At 36.5% G+C, this 18383-nt stretch overlaps 1 protein-coding gene across 28 annotated transcripts in view; it reads right to left on the bottom strand.

Moving 5' to 3' along the window:
- abi3bp (ABI family member 3 binding protein) overlaps positions 1–18383 on the bottom strand; it is a 188337-nt gene that overhangs the window by 137613 nt on the left and 32341 nt on the right. For all 28 annotated transcript variants that reach the window (XM_031896045.1, XM_031896031.1, XM_031896027.1 and 25 more), the window contains 1 exon segment: positions 9721–9900. In XM_031896045.1, coding sequence (XP_031751905.1) covers positions 9721–9900 — 180 coding nt within the window.

The raw sequence follows: 18383 nt of genomic DNA, 5'->3' as shown, positions 1-18383 counted from the left end.
TTCATGAATTTGTTTGTGCCAGATTCTTTTATTGCAAGTGTGCTGCATCAATTGACGCAGTGCACTGAGGGAACCCTAAAGCTACTGCCTGGTCAGGAGATAATAGTAGCTCCAGGATTAACACAGCAACATGGGCCAATAGACGCAGCAGCACTCAGTTTAGAATGGAAGGAAGGGCTGATCACTGCTGAACACACTATACAAAAGTGCGTAGAGCACATTTGGACTCAAGTACCTTTAATGAAATTGGTTTTAGAAGCAACTCAATGCAAGTTGACCACTGTGTCTACAGAGATTAATAAGCCCTAATGTATAATAGCCCACATAGTAGGATATAGAGACAGATAATAGATAAGACACCTCTTTGCCTCAGGCAGCCCACACAGTTTGGTGCCAGAGTATGGCTAAAGAAAGAGTGGATCAAGTTTATAAGATTTTATGTGGTCTATTGCTGATATAATTCTTTTAGAACATTTTCAAAATGTGTGCTAAAAAAAGTTTTATAGCTACTATAAAATGTGAAACCCATATAAACTAAAACCATCCTTTTAGATGCAAAATAATCCTATTTTTTTTTTTAGTTTCTAGTAGACTTAAGGTATGAATATCCAAATTACGGAACGACCCCTTATCCAGAAAACCATTTATCCTGAACCTGGATAACAGGTCCTATACCTGTACCATTATACAGTGCATTTCTCTACAGTCCCCAAATGGGTATATTATTATCTCTTCTTTTTCCTTGAAATCATTGCATATTTGTAATTTTTTTTGCCAATAGTTTCATATATTATATAACATATATATATATATGGGATAATAAATCATATAAAGGTTGTACAACCTTCATACAATGGTGTGTTGTTGTATAAGCCCTTTTTTGTTTTATTTATGTATTCTAGAATTTGTTTAGAGTTACCTTTTAAAGTATACTATATTTATATTTTTTTGATGGGTTGATGGGTTGGTCTGAAGTTACTGTGGTAGGAAAGTTTATTTTCTCTTTTAATAAGGATTACTCCAGGAGCTAGAAAAGGGAAGAGGATGAGTGGGAAGACAGTAGCAGTAGCAGTTGAAAAGGTTGTTGAGATAAGATTACTGGCACTGATATAGAAGCACTTGTAATAAAAGACATAGGGCTCATTCCTCAACAGTGGGCAAACTTGCACCTGGGCAGTAACCAAAAGCAAACCGTTATTAGCTTTTCAGCCAGCTGCAGGAAGAATAATAAAAATCAATAATTTGAGGATGTCCATGGGTTACTGCCAGGTTCAGTTTTGCCCAGTGTTGATAACCCACACCCTGGTGTAATACCACACAGCAATCAATCAGTAGGTAGCATTTACTGGTCACCTGTTTAAAAGCAAATATCGTATTGATTGCTATGGGAACCTGGATAAACTTAGTGCCTTTAATTTGTATCATTTACATAAGGGGGTTTGTGCTAGCATTTGTATTTTTCACTCAGATATCAGAGAAAGACAAATATATTTTTTTCAGACAAATCAGCTAAGAGACTGTTCCATAAAACTAGTCCCTGAACTTGTATAAATGCCCAGAGGATCAGGCAGTACAATTAAAGCTACAAAAGTGCACAGCCAAGTCTGAGCATGAACATATAGCAAGCTTTAGAAGTGGCTATTATACATCTGTCTTAAATGAACAGCAGTACTTTAGATTGCCCCAGCCATACACTATGTCAGCTACCCTTCATACTATCTAGGGTTCAAATCCAGAGCATGATCTGCTGTGACATTTTGACACTTGTTTCAGCTATATGTGTTTAAGACGTTTTTATGATAAAGCTGGTGCCACAAAAGTGACTTTTGTCACCTGATGCTTTTCAGGTAACTGTATTTGTAGCAGGTTACATGTATGGGGCAACTAACAGTTGAGATTCTTTGATGATACTACTGTTAATGCTATTGATGGACTTGTTCCTAACTGTCTATTTAGAGTGACTGGAAAGACATTTCATAATATACAGTATTGCTTGTTATATGTCTTATCAAGAACAACCATCTAGTTATGGAAACAAAGGAATTAGCAAAGTGTATACATATTAAATGATCACCATATATCTTTAGAACCTATGCATTGTGTCTAAAAAAGTATTACACATCAGTTTACATCAGCAATAGAGAATAGCATTTTATATTTCAAATGATTTTCTCCAGTAACTTACAGTATACTGTATCTATTAATATCAGGGTCTTAATTTACAAGTAGAAACACAGCCATTAGTTATAGAACTGGGCACTAGTTTATGTGACACTGAAGTTTGCACCTAGCAGCAATGCGTACATGAAAAAATAGCTGTGCTCATACAGCAGGACCATCCACAGGAGTCAATTAAAATCGAATTTTATTCGCTCATTTACAAGTCAAAGGTTAACTAGTTTCGTGCACAGGCGCACTAAATCATAGGCATGGATAACATACAAAACATCACAAGGTTATAAAGGGAGTGCAGTTAGTGACATCACAATTTTTTTCCTCTCTTTTCCTTATAGCATAATACAATACATCAAATCACAAAACTTATTATTTGTAAACAAATAACATTCAGCACTAATATACACCTCTGTGAATAAAATAAATAAAGCAATAAATTAAACTGCAATTAAACAATGCGAATAAAGAGGACCTACTATAAACTTAACCATATCAAATATTAACTTTATCAAAGGGTTTTACCCAGCTGGAGGCAATTTAACAACTCATGTCAAAAACAGAATTTAATCCTTTTGGCTGACGTGTACCTAACTTAAAAATCCATTTAACCTCCAAATGCAGTAACCTAGTGGATCTATCTCTGCTTTCATCTATCACCTGTATCTGTAGCTGGGACACATCACCATTGCAAAACTGTATAAAATGTTTTGAAACTGGACTGTTGCCACTCTTAGATACAATTTGTCCAATATGTTCCCGCATTCTGCATTTTAAAGGACTAATGGTGCAGCCCACATATTGAACATTACAAACTAAACAGGTCAATAAGTATACTACAAAACAAGTATTGCAATTGGCATACATATACATAAACTCAAAACTCTCACCCATTGCTGTACTGGTAAATGTGGTGAAGCGTTTAATGTAGGAACATGTAATGCACCGCCGTGCACCGCAAGTGCCCTTTGTCGTGAGCAATGCGCTCTTGTTCTGTTAATCTCTTTCCCTAATTCATTCAGTTTACTGTCTGAGATCTTTATCTGTTTCCTTCCACAATCTAGGGCTGACTTTGGCCTATACATTTTCCTGACCTTCTTCCCACTAGTGTCCTTCCTGCTCTGAAGTCCAGGGATTCTGAATGGTGTTGGAAATCTGGTACCTACAGAGCTCTCCATTCCTGCTGCAGGAGCCAGACCAATGGTTGTCAGCTGGTATAAACCAATGGAATTGTTGCAAAATATAAAGGAAGAGCAAGGCACATTGTGCAGTGGAACAAAATACATAAAAAATTTTCAATCCAGGATTTAGTGTGAAGTCCTGTATATTAACAATACATTGACTACATTCATTAGTTTATGATCTCAAAATAAATTTTAAACTATTATAACTTACTTTATAATAAAACATCTGCAGCTGTAGCCTCTTTTCCCCTTAATGCTGCAGATATAATGTACATATATCCAAATATTTGCCTTAGCTTAATCCTACATCTCCAATATTTATACTTATGCACAGAGCAGTCCAAGTGATATAAAGCAGATACTTTTATTCCCTGCTAATTTAAGGTACCATATATTTCAGGACATGATCTGACAGTATATAAAGAAAAAAAGACAATTATTTATTTAGTATAAGCAGTGGTTTCTTTCACTCTACACTTATTTCACTTTTTAGTTGGCAAAGTACTTTTCCTCTCTGTTTATACTATTAAGAACTCCGTTTCAAAAACATGAAATATTGAGTTTCCTATACACTGTACCTCAAATGTACAAAATTCTATAGCTGGAAACATGCCAAAATACTTTACTTCATCTTACAGAAATGATCTGGGTAAATCATAGTAATAATGCAAAACAGCAAAGCTCAATAAAAAAAGTCTTACCTGTCGCCTTCTAACTGCTAATTACCTGTCTGCTGTAGCAGTTACAAATTTATTATTTGCTGGGAACACTCTAAATGCTTTGTGACAGTAAATTTGATTGCTTTGGGGCCTAAAGATTTATTCCTTCCCAAGTTTCTAAAGAAGGAATGTGATTGCACAAAAGCTATATATAAATTTCTACCCAGCCCATGATCTGTGGTGCAATGCTTTGGCGTGGACCCTGCTTAGCTTTGACTGAGAACATTGTGCTTTGTTAGGAAAGTGAGATTATTTTATCCAAAATGTTGTTTTCCCAGTGTTCTGCCCCCACAGATCCCTCTGCAATCGGCTGGCTCATCCCTCTCCCTACTCTTGTAGATAGGTATTATGAGGCCTTGGTTCCATTCCCATGGGAAGCAGTCAACAGTCATGACCAGGTTCAACAGTTTTGCTATTGCAGCATGGGTTTCTGGGGAGCTACGTTTAGAACTCTGGAAGAATTCTAGCTTTTTCACACTGAAAGACTTTGATTCTTGATTTTCTCCTCTAAGGCGTTTAGCTTTTTTGAGGATATGATTTAGTTCTGGGGTTTTCTCTATTTTTGCAGAAATCCTTGAAATAGTTAAAGGGGAACTATTATGAAAATGTAATGTAAGCTTCATCTCACTGGAATAAGAAACTTTATAAATATAAACATTTATATATTATACACATTCTGAAATGTTCAATTTACTTTTCACTATCCCCCTCTCAGCAAAATAACTTGATTATTTCAGAAATGGGACTGAATGTTTAATTCCTTATATTTATACATTACCATGAGATAAAGCTTATATTACAATATATATTTATATTATACTTATATTATGATGTGATTATTTCTCCAAGAATGTGTTGTCTTGCAGACCATCCTCAAGTTGTCAGAGATATAAATTTGTTTTTTAATGTTTGTAATTTCTTTATGTCATTGTGGCCTACCTTCAGGTCTGGGTTGTTTGGCTCTCTGTGTTTTTGGTTAGATTCTCATTGCCTTCCATTCAATGTTAAACCATTTATTAGACCCTTCTAGTGGGTCTTTTTAGGTCACAATTTTAGACATTGTATGCAATATTTTATTGAGGTCCTTTGCTGCTTTTTTCGCCCATTGTGTAGTTTTCACATATGTGATTTCAAGCAGCTGTTTAACATCAGGTCTGTTGGCGACCAATTCCTACTTCATGGCAAACTTTATGGACCATTTAAAGGAAGCTGGCATGTTGTAGAGACTGGACTTGTGGGGGGTTGCATGTAATTGTGATATAACAGGAGTATTTCACTGTGAAAGCACTTGTTTGCAGGGTATACTGTATGTCATAGTGCTTGACTCTGCTAACTACATGGGTGTTTTGTGTATATCTCCCTAGTGAATCTACTTTGGTGCAGCCATTAAGAATATAAAGTCTGAGGCTTTGACACAGAATTAATATCTTTCTTCCTGGTTTGTTTACTATGCTGGGACAGGAAATTCCTTCTTTGTAGCCAGTGGGTGTCAATGCCACATTTATTTAAGGTCTGGATTGTTTACGTTGGATCTTCAGGCCATGAATATTCCAGCTACATATTATGAGTGAATTTATTATAAATATACCTTGGAACAGGCGCCATTAAATTAGTTTCTTTATGTTGTGGGGAGGGTCCTTATCTCCTCCATGACCATGCTACTAGTTTATGGTGTCCTTGGGGTCCTTTGTTGCAGAGGTAGTTTTTGAAACTCCTGCCATCTCTGTAGTTCTCTTTTTGGATAGATGTCATTTCTGTTGTGGTTGCAGTTGATAAAGTTTAGGGTATTCTTATTGTAGTTGGTGGCTCTGTGTTAGGTTTCATATTGTTGGTCATATGTAGGCCTATGGGGTCTGTTAAGTACAATCTTTCAGTTTGCCCTGTGTTTATAAATGAGCCCCAGTCTTTTTATTAGCAGAGAATTGCTTGAAACCATTCCACCACTTCCTATTGATGTAAATTGAAACTGCCTGACTCAGCAAGTACAGACAGCTCTCACCACAAAAACACTGGTTAGAAAATGCTCCAGGGGGAAAAAGCGTGCTTCTACATTAGCCCAAAGCACAGCAGTGGTAGCAATTTAGAAACATGGAGCTCCTATCGCATCAGGAAGCTGAATATTTCTGGAGAGACGAGCAAGGGGCACTGAACATAAGTTCCTGTATATGCATCGGCATTCTTTGTAATGAGTAAACTGAAAAAAACAAATCTTTAAATGGTGCTGTGCTGGCTGCTTGTGTAACAGCTACAAAAACCCTGTCACCATTGCAACCCAGTCACCACGGTGAAGACACAGTAATTCTGGAGGTAGGTCATTGCTTCTAAGTTATAAAAGTATATTGCTACATACAAAACACGTACTAAACCCAACTACCATGTTTTTACCTACAATGCTATTCCCCCCACCCAATTATTGTGGTAATTGTGGTTTCCAGGTACTTTGATGCAAAGTAATTGCCCTGTCCAGTTAGTATCATTTTGGCATTCAGCACAAGAGTGATGTCTGCGCCATATTGCTTTATTGCAACTGCAGAGTGCCAAATGATGCTGTGGGAACCCTGAAGCAATCCCCTGCTACAAAGGTGGTGGTAGCTCCAGCATTTATCTGCATCAGTACTGTAGAAGCACTGTGTGAAATTTGGAAAAGGAGGCAGGAGGAAGTGCAAGGAGTGCATATTGATACAAGTACTTTCAGTGAATGAATCTTTCACAGAACTGCCTGTGGCCAAGTGCAACTGATCAGTCTCGCTACATACAGCTACTATGGGGCTGATTTACTAAGACACGAATTCGAATCCGAATTGAAAAAATTCCGATTGGAAAACGAACATTTTGCGACTTTTTCGTATTTTTTGCGATTTTTTCGGCGCCTTTACGACTTTTCGGAAATTGTTGCGACTTTTTCGTTACCAATACGATTTGCGTGAAAAAACGCGAGTTTTTCGTAGCCATTACGATTCGCTCGTATCTTGTCGCGACTTTTTCGTATTGATCGCTCGTAAGCGGCGGGCGAAACTTTCAGACTTAGCATGATTTTGGAAGCCTCCCATAGGACTCAATGGCACCCTGCAGCTCCAACCTGGCCCAAGAAAAGTCACCATACTGAAGCTTGAATGAATCCGAACGCTACGAAAAAATCGCAATATTTTGCGCAACTTTCGGAATGGCTACGAAAAAGCCGCGACTTTTCGCGCAAGTTTTAACGCTACGAAAAAATCGCCAGATTTTGCGCAACTTTTGGAATGACTAAGAAAAAGTCGCGACAATTTTCCGAAAAATCGCAAAATACCGATCATTATGAAAAAAACGCAATCGGACGCATTTGGTCCGTTCGTGGGTTAGTAAATGTGCCCCTATGTGTCGGAGCTTTAAAAGACACAACTATCATAACTGTTAAAAATCTGGCTCTGAAAGTAGGATTGTGAAGGGTAACTTGATCATATCAAGAACAGTGAAAACATTTTAATTGTATGTATAATGTTCCTTATTTACAAGAGATTAAGTTAAAATTGTAAAAAATGTGGATGTTTATGATAGTTCCCCTGTAACTACTGACTGTGGTTATAAGCTATAAGGCATTTGTTTGGCCTGTTGTGACATATGGCTGTAAACTCTGTAGAAACGACAAAATCAATTTATACACTTTAGCCATGCATGGAAATTGGAAATCCCACAGAGCTGGATAATCAGACCACAGATTAAAAGTGTCTATTGTAAGAAAATTGCAACTGATGAAAATTATTGACTACCACAGGGATCCCCAACCTTTTTGAACCATGAGCCACATCCCCCATATCGACTGGCAGCCTATAAAAGGCTCTGAGAGCATCATCCAAAGGATGGTGAGCAACATGGTTATTTGGCCAAATAACCAGGTAATTAGGTGGAGCAGGGTGGTAGGCAATTGATCAAAAGGTACACCAAGGTGGAGGTAGCTGAGTAGCTTTGTACTGGCCTGTCAAGGTCACTTTGCAATACAATGGTTTGCAATCAAAATGTTATGACGTTGTGCCAACTATGATGATTGTCTCTGACCCACATTCGTGATGATGGAAACCAACCAAACTAAACTATAGCATAGTAAGGTTTGTGGGTGTGGTATTGTAAGGTAAAATAGTAATTATGCTTTTATACATGGATCCAGTGGATGAACTTTAACTCAAAGCATACAAAGACAGCCAAACCTGCAGAGCCAATAGCAAGTCCCATGGACCCAAGTCACATCACCCCCACAATTTTGAAATTTATTAAAATGCTTTGAAAAGGTTGTGTTCCTTGTTCCAACTTAAGCTAAGGTCCCACAGAGAGGCTACCGCTGGCAACTAAACTTTCCAAAATGCCTTTCCACCGGTGACAAAGTAAATTGCAGGTGGAAAGGCGTATGCGTTGCTTTATTTTTCCGAATTTTCCGAAAGTTTCCTCTTGCAGGCAACTTCATGCAACTTCAAAAATTGAAGGGCTGCATATGCTTTTCCACCAGCAATTCACTTTGTTGCCTGTGGAAAGGCATATCAGGGAGATTAGTTGCCCGCGGTAGCAGAGATTTATAGTGAGTGACTAATCTCTCCATGGGGCATTAGCCTAAAGCTCATGTTGCATGAATTAAATTGTGTTACCTGATGTCAGATATTCAGTAGCTTAACATACAGTACATGTTGTTAATTTCTGTTTAAGGACATGGGATGGACAGACAGATCAACCCCTGAGATTTCACTTTTGAGCTCTGATCCAGGGAGATTTTTTTTTTAGAAATCGTTTTACTTTATAGTATAGTTTATAGCATGTTATATTATCTTTAACTTTACTTCTAAAGTGACACTATATGGAAAAATCATTTGACTGATATTATATACTGCTTTAAATCGGGATTAAAATGCTTAATGAATATTAGTAGCATTCAATATAACATTAAACATACTAATCCTTTTTTTAAATGCCTTAAGGATAAACTGGACTAGATTGTTTCAGCATTTTTCCTTCTGACACATTTTACTAAGCATTCATGTCAAATAAAAGTTTATGCCTCAGGTGATGCACTATGAACAAGCCTAAACTTATGTTGCTCAGTAACAAAAATATATGATGGAGCTCTGTTTAGTTTCTTTTGTCATTTGTCATTATAATAGTTAATATGATTCAGTAGTGTACTTACAAATGCTATTTTGTTTGTAAAACAGTTTTAAAATAGCTTTATACAGTTATTATGCCAATAGACATAAAAAGATTTGTTCTTAAGAAATGTTGATTTGTTGAGAATTTGTAATTCTTATTACTAAATATCCATGGTATGACATTTTATTACCACTCTATTCTTGGGGAAAACATGGTACAAAAATTGGCACTAATCACATACCATAATAATCAATTTTAACTGAACTACATTTAACCAAAACACATATTCTGTCCCCTTCTAATTGAAGAAATCCTACTGATATGAATAATGACCAAACTCGTGGCCCATGTTTTACCTTTACTGTACTAATATAGATTTATTACTAGGCTTCATTCTGTTCTTTTTTTTGGTATTGGTGATTTCCAGTAAATGTATTTCTTATGTATACATTTTATGTTAGCTTATGTATATATATGTATTTTCTGCAGCATATTCATAATTCTGATCAGTGGTATTGTTTATTGACACTTACCAACTTCTGTTACATAAGACTTTCCATTTTCTGGCCACTGTATATATTGGTTTGAAAAAAAATTGCTCCCATATCCCAAAACAAAGCCTTCAAGTTTCAGATTTTCATTTGGACGAAGAAACTTCATAACAAGCGTGTCACCAGTTGCGTTTATGTGCACTTTCAAGTTATTCTTTTTCACTGTGGTGAGAGAAAAAAACATTTAAAAATATTACCGAAAACTGATTTTGCCTTCAACTACTGACCTGATAATTTCAGGTTCTTATATTACATTGTAAACTATGTACATGTACAAGAAAAACATACAGCACTAAGTTTTATTTCTTGAATAGTTGTCATCACAACATTACACATTCATTTAAGGCATGTATAATCACTGTAAAAAGCAATAGTGAGCAACATTACATCGTACATATGTTGCTCTGGACAGTAGCAATAAATTATCTCATTAATATCCTACAAAATATCTGAAATGGTAAATAACATGATTAATTACCAGCTAATAAGCTTAGATACGTAAAGGGAAAGGCCTTAAGTGGGTAAACTTTGCCTTAGGCCTGTGACCTTTAGCAGTCAATTATATGTCTGCTTTTTATCTAATTGCCCTAGAGCAGCAAAAACTGCTAATTGGTTCCTAAGCAATGTCGCGCTAGGGCACATTTTTTTCAAGTCTAAAATGAACACTATTTATTTAGAGACTGATGTGTTTATTGAGTCTGTGTGTGCTTAAAAAAGGGATTTATGTCAGAGGTGTGAGATTAATTACAGGATGACCTATTAACTTTTTTTTTTGCCACAACGATATTTAAGATACATGTAAACACATGTTAAACTCATATAAAAGGTAAAACACGTAAAAAACACTAAATAGGAAAAAAGCTCAAATATTAATTTCTAAGTATGGTTTGTTTTATATTTTCAGCTATGTAAATGAAAACAATATTTCTAACAGCAATAACTAGTTTGTGGATCAAAATTGGTGGCATATGTCTCATTCTTTCTCATACCACCCGCTAAAAATTAAACAGCCTGGGGAATATTCTGTGTTAAGGACACTACAAAATAAAAAGAGAATTTTCAACAACCACGATTTATTCTTGGATTCTTGGAAGTCTATTGTGAAGAAGAGATTGAAGCGGAATGCAGCTGTCTGAGAATGTGATTGATGACTTTAAAAAAGGAAAGAGGGTCAATTAGGAACTACAGTAAAATATATTTTCATCTTTACTCTCTGTTATAAGGTTTTAGAAAAAATCTTGTGACTTGGTACTTTTTGCTCTTTATAAATATGATTTCTTTTTTGGGGAGGGGTGTCATATTTTTCTGCTACTATATTTAAACAAGTTGGATTTAAATGTTTCACATACAGTATATGTAAACAATTTTGGAAAAATTATGTTATCAAAATGCCACTAAGTTCAATAACCAAATACAGTTATTATTAAATACTGTTAGCTAGAAATGTAGTTACTTGTGCAGTGTAGGGAGGTTACTTGTAAATTAAATCCAAAAAGCCACTTGTGTGACACCTTGTCTTAATGGTTTAGTGTTGGCATGGCAGACTAAAATTTTTAAAAGTTACACACAAACTGGTGAATATAACACAGATGTGGGCAAGTAGCAAGGCTCAAATACTATAACTAAGAAAAAAGGTTAAATTGAATGGTAGCTTTTCTAATTTAATGGAAAACAAAAATCAGTAAAATAAGTCAGTAAAGTCAATAAAATATACTATGCTATATACAGTTTGATAAATCTGAAGTTGATCATCACCTCTCACTGATGTAACTGCCCCCTAATCAAAGTGCACTCCATTACAAGTTTCTGGATTTCACTACAATTAAATAAAAAGATGCCATTATGTATGACATTTTCATTTTTGCTTTTGTTAAATGTGTAAATATTGGAATGTCATGTGAATGTGATATATATGAATGTAAATAAATGTATGAAAAATTTTCAAAAATATAGAAAAAACAATTATATCATTAAGGAGACTAATTTCAGTTTAAATAACTAAAACATTTTAGTGTTTAAAGGGACAGTAACACCAAAAAATGAAAGTGTATAAAAGTAATTACTATATAATGTAATGCTGCCCTGTACTGGTACAACTGGTGTGTTTTCCTTAGAAAGACTACTATAGTTTATATAATAAAGCTTCTGTGTAGCCATGGGGGCAGCCATTTACAGGAGAAAAGGCACAGGTTACTTAGCAGATAACAGATAAAACCCCATTATATTCTACAAAGCTTATCTGTTATCTGCTATGTGCCTGTGCCTTTTCTCCTTTTTCCCAGCTTCAATGGCTGCCCCCATGTTGACATAGCAGCTCATTTATATAAACTATAGTAGCGTTTCTGTTGCAAACTTACCAGTTTTACCAGCGCAGGGCAACTGTACATTATATTTTAATTACTTTAAAACACTTTAATTTTTTGGTGTTACTGTTCCTTTAATGTGCTTATTCTATGGACATGAATGTAATACGTTTCCGTAGAATTAGCAAATGTTCCTTCATTTCTTTAATTCCCATGTGAAAAAAGATCATTTCATGTTTTTTTTCTTAAATGTTGTTTTTGGGACCAGTAGAGAAAAAAAGAGGAAATGTAAATTAAAAAATGTTACTTAAGCAATTCTAGCATATTCTCCGGTTCCCCTCACAAGTTATATGATTACTAAATAAACCAATGCCAGAAACAGCATGCTTGCTTTTCTCTTAGATACCCATTGAGTTCTTAATATAAACAAAAGCTAAAAACATTCATACAAGGCAATGTGGTAGATTTAGCAAATGTAAATATCTCCACAAAGGTGCAGCTGTCATTTTTAAATGTGCAAAATATCCCACTGTTCTTATTTGATAAGCGATTCTAGCTACTGAGATAGGATCAGAATGTCATAGAACTATGTCATAGAAAGCATGAATGCCCTGAAATGACCCTTGGGGGAGATCAGTTAGTCTGGCAGTAGTGTAACAAGATGTAACTAAGCCCCATCGCAAATTCAATTTAGTAAGTTGACCTGTTCTACATGATTTATTGAAAGTTTGCATTAATTAGAAATTCACTGGGCCCTCTATGCTCAGGGCCATCTGGCAGGCACAGGGTCTTCTTCCTCTGTAGTTACATCCTTATGTAGTGGTCAGAAAAGGTTGGGAGACATTAGCTGTTTTCTTTCTTTGATAATTAGAAACAGGAATGAGGATCTTGTAAAGTATGCCAGAGGTCCTGGTTCTCCGTGCATTGTTGAGCAGAACATAACCTCAGATTTTTGAGTAATCTGAAGGATACTTAGATTGTCTGTATGGGGTGACTTCTATGCTGTACTTACATATCCCAGAAAGAGTAGACATATGAGTTAAGCTGCGTAAAGCTATCACTCCTATTTACTATTTAATATTCATTTACATGTACTATTTGAGTGTGACTGTCTCAAGCTATTTTCATTTATGGATACAGTGTTATACAGTAAAAAGTTTAATGTGACAGTGGGAAAATCAAAACACTGCCATGACATAAGGCAGAAAAGAAGAAAATACTATAAGAGAAAAGAGCCTTGGTCTTAGGTCACTTTAAACTACGGCTGCTGGTGAAGTCATTTTCCTCTATGTGATTGGTTCTATGTTTAGAGTACTAGTTAGTTCTCTGCTAGTAAATAAGTCCATCTTAGAAAGATAAAAGTAGTAAAAGATATTTATACTATTTAAAGGAAGCTGCACATACACTGAACTTTTGTACTTTTGGTTACATCTGTAATTGTATTTGTTGCACTGTTTGCCTTTTAACTACTAAAATAACCTTCTATATATGGGAATAGAGTATATTGTGTTTAGTCTTATTACTAGTACGAGTGCATCCTACCTGAAGCAGATACTTTTTTAATTTACTACCTGCTGGGCAGTGTGCAAAGTGCAAAAAATGGTCAGAATCCATCATGCTTTTTGCACTTTGTTCTCTCTCTGCAGGTAGAAGAATTGCAGTAGGTCTCCCCCCATCTGTCCGTTAACTTGCGCATCTTTTAGTACTACAACCTCCAGAGGTGTATTTTTTATCTAATGTGAAGTGTGAACTGCAGCTAGATCCTGGATACAAGTCCAGCAAAAGTACTACCCTTAGTGCTTGTGTCTGGGGTGTCAGCAAATGACCTCTATGGCGTGGTTGCAGCTTCATTAGATTCTATATCTGAGTTTTTTTTTTAATGCATCATTTACTAAAATGATACACTCATTTCCTGGAAATAAGTGGTATAGGCTAGCATTGCAAACAAATCAAACACTGTTTTCTCAGCTGAGTATAATCACAGTAATGGCTCAAAACTGTACTGTTAGATGCCAAGCATGACACTCCCACTATTAAAACAAAATACATGCTTTTACAAACAATATTGTAGTAATGGAGAGAGTGGAGACATTTGATCCCTTTTGAACCCAATAAAACATTTTATCTATGAAACATGTATAAAGTTGATTACAGAGCAGAATAACTAAAACCTAACTAAAGAAATAGGCTGATGTACATTATGTTTTGGGCTTCAGTACCAGCCCAAGGCAACCACAGCCCTTTAGCAGGGAAGATTTGTGCCTCCAAAGATACCCCAGCGGCTCCCCATTGTCTTTTTTGCTTTTCCCTGCACATCCTCTGTGCTGCTGTCACTTAATGAGACTCACAATATATTGTATATACAGAATATAAATGTCCAATATAAGGCTGATTAGTAATAAATACAGTTCATTTCTGCATACAGCTCTTAATCCAGTGCAGCTAGCATCAGAATGTAATAATCAGCATCAGCTTATATGACAGACAAACCTAATTTTCTGCTTGATAATTTGCAACAACCCCAAGCTTAGCTTCTCAACAGCTGCTCAGAGCACACTAAGCATGTGAGTGTCACAGACACATTTAACAAAATCCAAGATGGTGACCCCCTGTGACGTTTGAAGTTTGAAGACCTGGGAGATATTCATTTTTAGGGTTTAGGTCTTCTTTAATTTATAATACACAAGGGCCATAAATATTCTGTAAATGTAATTCTTATAAACAGTGCTTAGTGATGTCACTGGTTGTAAGTGGTGATTAAATATGGTATTAATAAGTAATGTAACCCTGTTGTAAAAAATTAGTCACCTGTTTAAAAGCACTAGGTCTTTGTGCATGATTCGTTTGCTATATAATACACACAAGAGCCATGAATATTCTGCAAGCACAAATAAGGTATAGTATTTTTTGTCTATGGTTCAGTCTGCTTCCCTGAGAAGTAAAATGTAATGTAACATGTCCAGGACACAACGGAGCACTGGAATTAACACCTGCCTCATGCTGTACCTGCACCACTTTTAAAGCCCTACATGTTGTCAGAGAATATTAGACTTTTTACATTCCAGCCACACCAACAAGTAGAATGGGGTTCCAATAAAAGAATAGGCAGCACACACAGCCTGATCCACCCCAGTCATGCCCCATTATGCCAAAACCCTGACAATGTTTAGCCAAACCCTACCTGGTCCTCACAAGCCCCAACCCCTTTGTGGAACACACATGTTTACATCTCTTGGGGTATCCTCTCTTACAGAGCCCCTGACAGCAGTACCCCCTGTACCCCATTGATAGTAGTCCAGACCCCAGCCTACTACTTTCTTCTTGCCTATACACAATCACAACCAGTATGGAAATAAAGGCATGATATAACGTGACACTAAACTCCTCCCATAAATTGCAGGTGAGCTTAGTACTATTCTTACACCCCCTATCCTAATGGGTTGGTGGGTTATTTTTTTTGTATAAAGTAAATGGCACTAAGTTTGTCCAGGCACTTGTTAATGGGTTGCTATAGATGACTAGACCCGTAGCATATATTTTCCCCTGGGAAATTTATTTTTAAGGACATCAAACTTATCCATATAATGCAACCTCTTTTTCTGCTATATTCTCTGGTATTACCCGTTTGCATTTCTGACATTTTTTTTCAAACCCACGTTTACACATTAAAAGGTATAACTACAGCAAACATGCTAGGTAAAATCTCATATCTGATGATATATCAAAAACCTTTGTATATTAATATCCAATTTTTGTATAGGTCTTGTATTGTACCATACTAAAGAATATGTAATAATGAAAATTAAATACATTTTTATGTTAAACTCTATTACCACACATTCTTATTTAACTTGCAAACATCCTACTACATAAAGAAATAACATATTTACAACATTTAGGAAGAACTCTATCAAATGTCAAACTGTGATTCCTAACATTTTTCTGGCACTCTTCCTAAGGTTTAAATTTTATCTCATTTGTTAACCTTTTTTCCACTTACACCACTGTCAATTGTTCTCTAGGTTAACAGCAATGACACACAAGGACATTTGTCGCTTGCTGTAAAAATTCGCTACCATGGGTGACAAATCTCACGAAAATGCCACTCCCTTCACTAACATTTACATTACTTGAGGCTGTTTTGCTTAATCACTGGAAAATGCAAAAGAAGGCATTTCCCTTACAAATAAGCCAAATCGCTGCAAGTAATGTAATTAACTTGCTGCAATTCAAATCTCCACATGTGCCATTGCCCTAAAGTGGTTAAACTGTTCTCAGCCCTATTTAGTTACCTAAATAATAGCGCAAAAGTGATTAGACTTATTTTATTTTTGTTTTTTTGCAAGCAATAACTATTGTTACGACTCAGGAAAAAATATAATAATCTTTTGCAAATCTTCCCCAAAGGGTTAAACTACTTTGATCCGATATTGTGGGTCCGGTTTTAAGGGACCCACAAAATCTTGTCATGCAACAGCACTCCACTCCACATCCTGCAAAAATTGATCCCCACAGCTGTAAATGAAAGTCAGATAAAGTTGGATGGTGTGTTTTGTTTCTGCATCTACATACAACAGGCATTTGAATGCATTTCAATGAGATATACAAGCAGCAATTCCTTTTCTTGATGCAGGGGAACCCTGGATCTACTGCCACCTCCTGACCATCAGGGGGGTACAGGGAAGACAATTGTCCTGGGTGAGTTTTGGCTCTTAAGGGGGGCCCGGCTTTGCTGCACCTAAAGCTAGGAGCCTTTACTTTACCCTCGCTGCACTGCCCTCCCCATTCTCGAGTGACCAAGCCCGTCCCTAGCACTGCCAGTTGCTTGTAGGTAGGTTGCTTGTCTACATAGAAGGCAGCAGTGGCGCAGAAGTATAAGTGTAAATTTTTTATCATCTGCAGTTTGAGTTTCTTGTCTTTGGGACATTGTCTGATGAGATTTGTTGCCAGTGAAAATTTGCACTTGTTGCAAGAGACAGTTCTGAAAAATTCTGGGAAAACACAATGCATTGTGGGAAAAAAACATGGTGACTGCGCTCAAAATTGTACTTTGTACACTGCATCTAGGTTAGTGAATGCACCCTTTTGTTTTGTCGGAAAAAAATACAGCATGCAGTGTTCCCTTGTGGCATGTCGTGGTGTATGGCAACAAATATATGCAATTTACATTCCATTTTTTTATCAGTCCTAATGTTTGTTTGAGCCACAAAGCTACATCTAACTTGTAGGATACGTTCTGTCAATTCAATACCATCCTTCAAAAGTTTCTGTGTAGTTTAGCTTTAAGTCTTGCCCAGTGCCGGGCCGAGCCAGAGGACCCCCTCTAGGCAACCTATGGAGATCAATAGGGATAAAATGTTGTTTAATATTAGTTCAATAAATAGGGTTTGTACTAGTATACTTCACTGTTTTTTGTTTCTTGCACTATACAGAGGGCTTCTCAGTGGACTGATTTATTTTAATTAGTTCATATGAACTTTAAGTAGAATGTGACAGTAATTTCAAACTTAGATTTGCCTTGTTTAGTTCAATAAATAACAAAAACCACATATATTTCCTAATTATAACATTATGCAGTACTGTATGTTCTACACAAACCGTATTCATTCCTCTAATGTTGAAAAGGTGGGTATACTGCCACTAAGCTAGTGTAGGGACTCATAGGGTTAATGTGGCCATATGGTTTTACACCCTACCTTTCCTTTCTCCTTGTCTCTAGGCAAGGATGAATGTATCTATTTGGTATTACCATATACCTTGTTATTGGCCCAAGGCTAGACCACATTCTACCACACTTTAACATAGTGTTAGGAAAGGGGTGGTTCTTCCTTCCTGCAGCATCTGACCTAAGTGGATGCCTCCAGGAAGCCTGGAAAAGAGCAGCTTTTCTTGCTCCACCCAGGAGAAGAGAGTCAAGGAGTAGTCTCCTACAGGCTTACTTTCCTTAGCTTAGGGACACAGAAGTGCCAGGGACTGGGTGAGTCTTACCTGCCAATACTCTACCCTGTCACTCTGTTAGTTGTCTTACCCTACCCAAACTCTATATGAGAGGGATAAACACCCTCTCCATACTTCAATTGCTTATTCTGCATTAACATCAATTGTATTGCTGAAATCCTGTTATACCTCATCAGAGAGTGAGTATTGATTTGCCCTGCATTACCATCATTTGTCTGGGACAAAAAAACAGTTATTCTTTGTTTGCAAGGGCTTTTTCCTTGGGTGTCCACATGCTTAATTATTGCACGTTTCACATACACGTTGCAGTGGGAGGTTACACAACAACCTCCGTATAGACACTTCCACTTTGCGAAGGCTCAACCTGTGGAAAGAGAGTCACAT

This window comes from Xenopus tropicalis, chromosome 2 (genome assembly GCF_000004195.4).
Source record: "Xenopus tropicalis strain Nigerian chromosome 2, UCB_Xtro_10.0, whole genome shotgun sequence".
Classification (NCBI taxonomy): domain Eukaryota; kingdom Metazoa; phylum Chordata; class Amphibia; order Anura; family Pipidae; genus Xenopus; species Xenopus tropicalis.
This window is presented reverse-complemented; position numbering and strand designations above follow the sequence as displayed.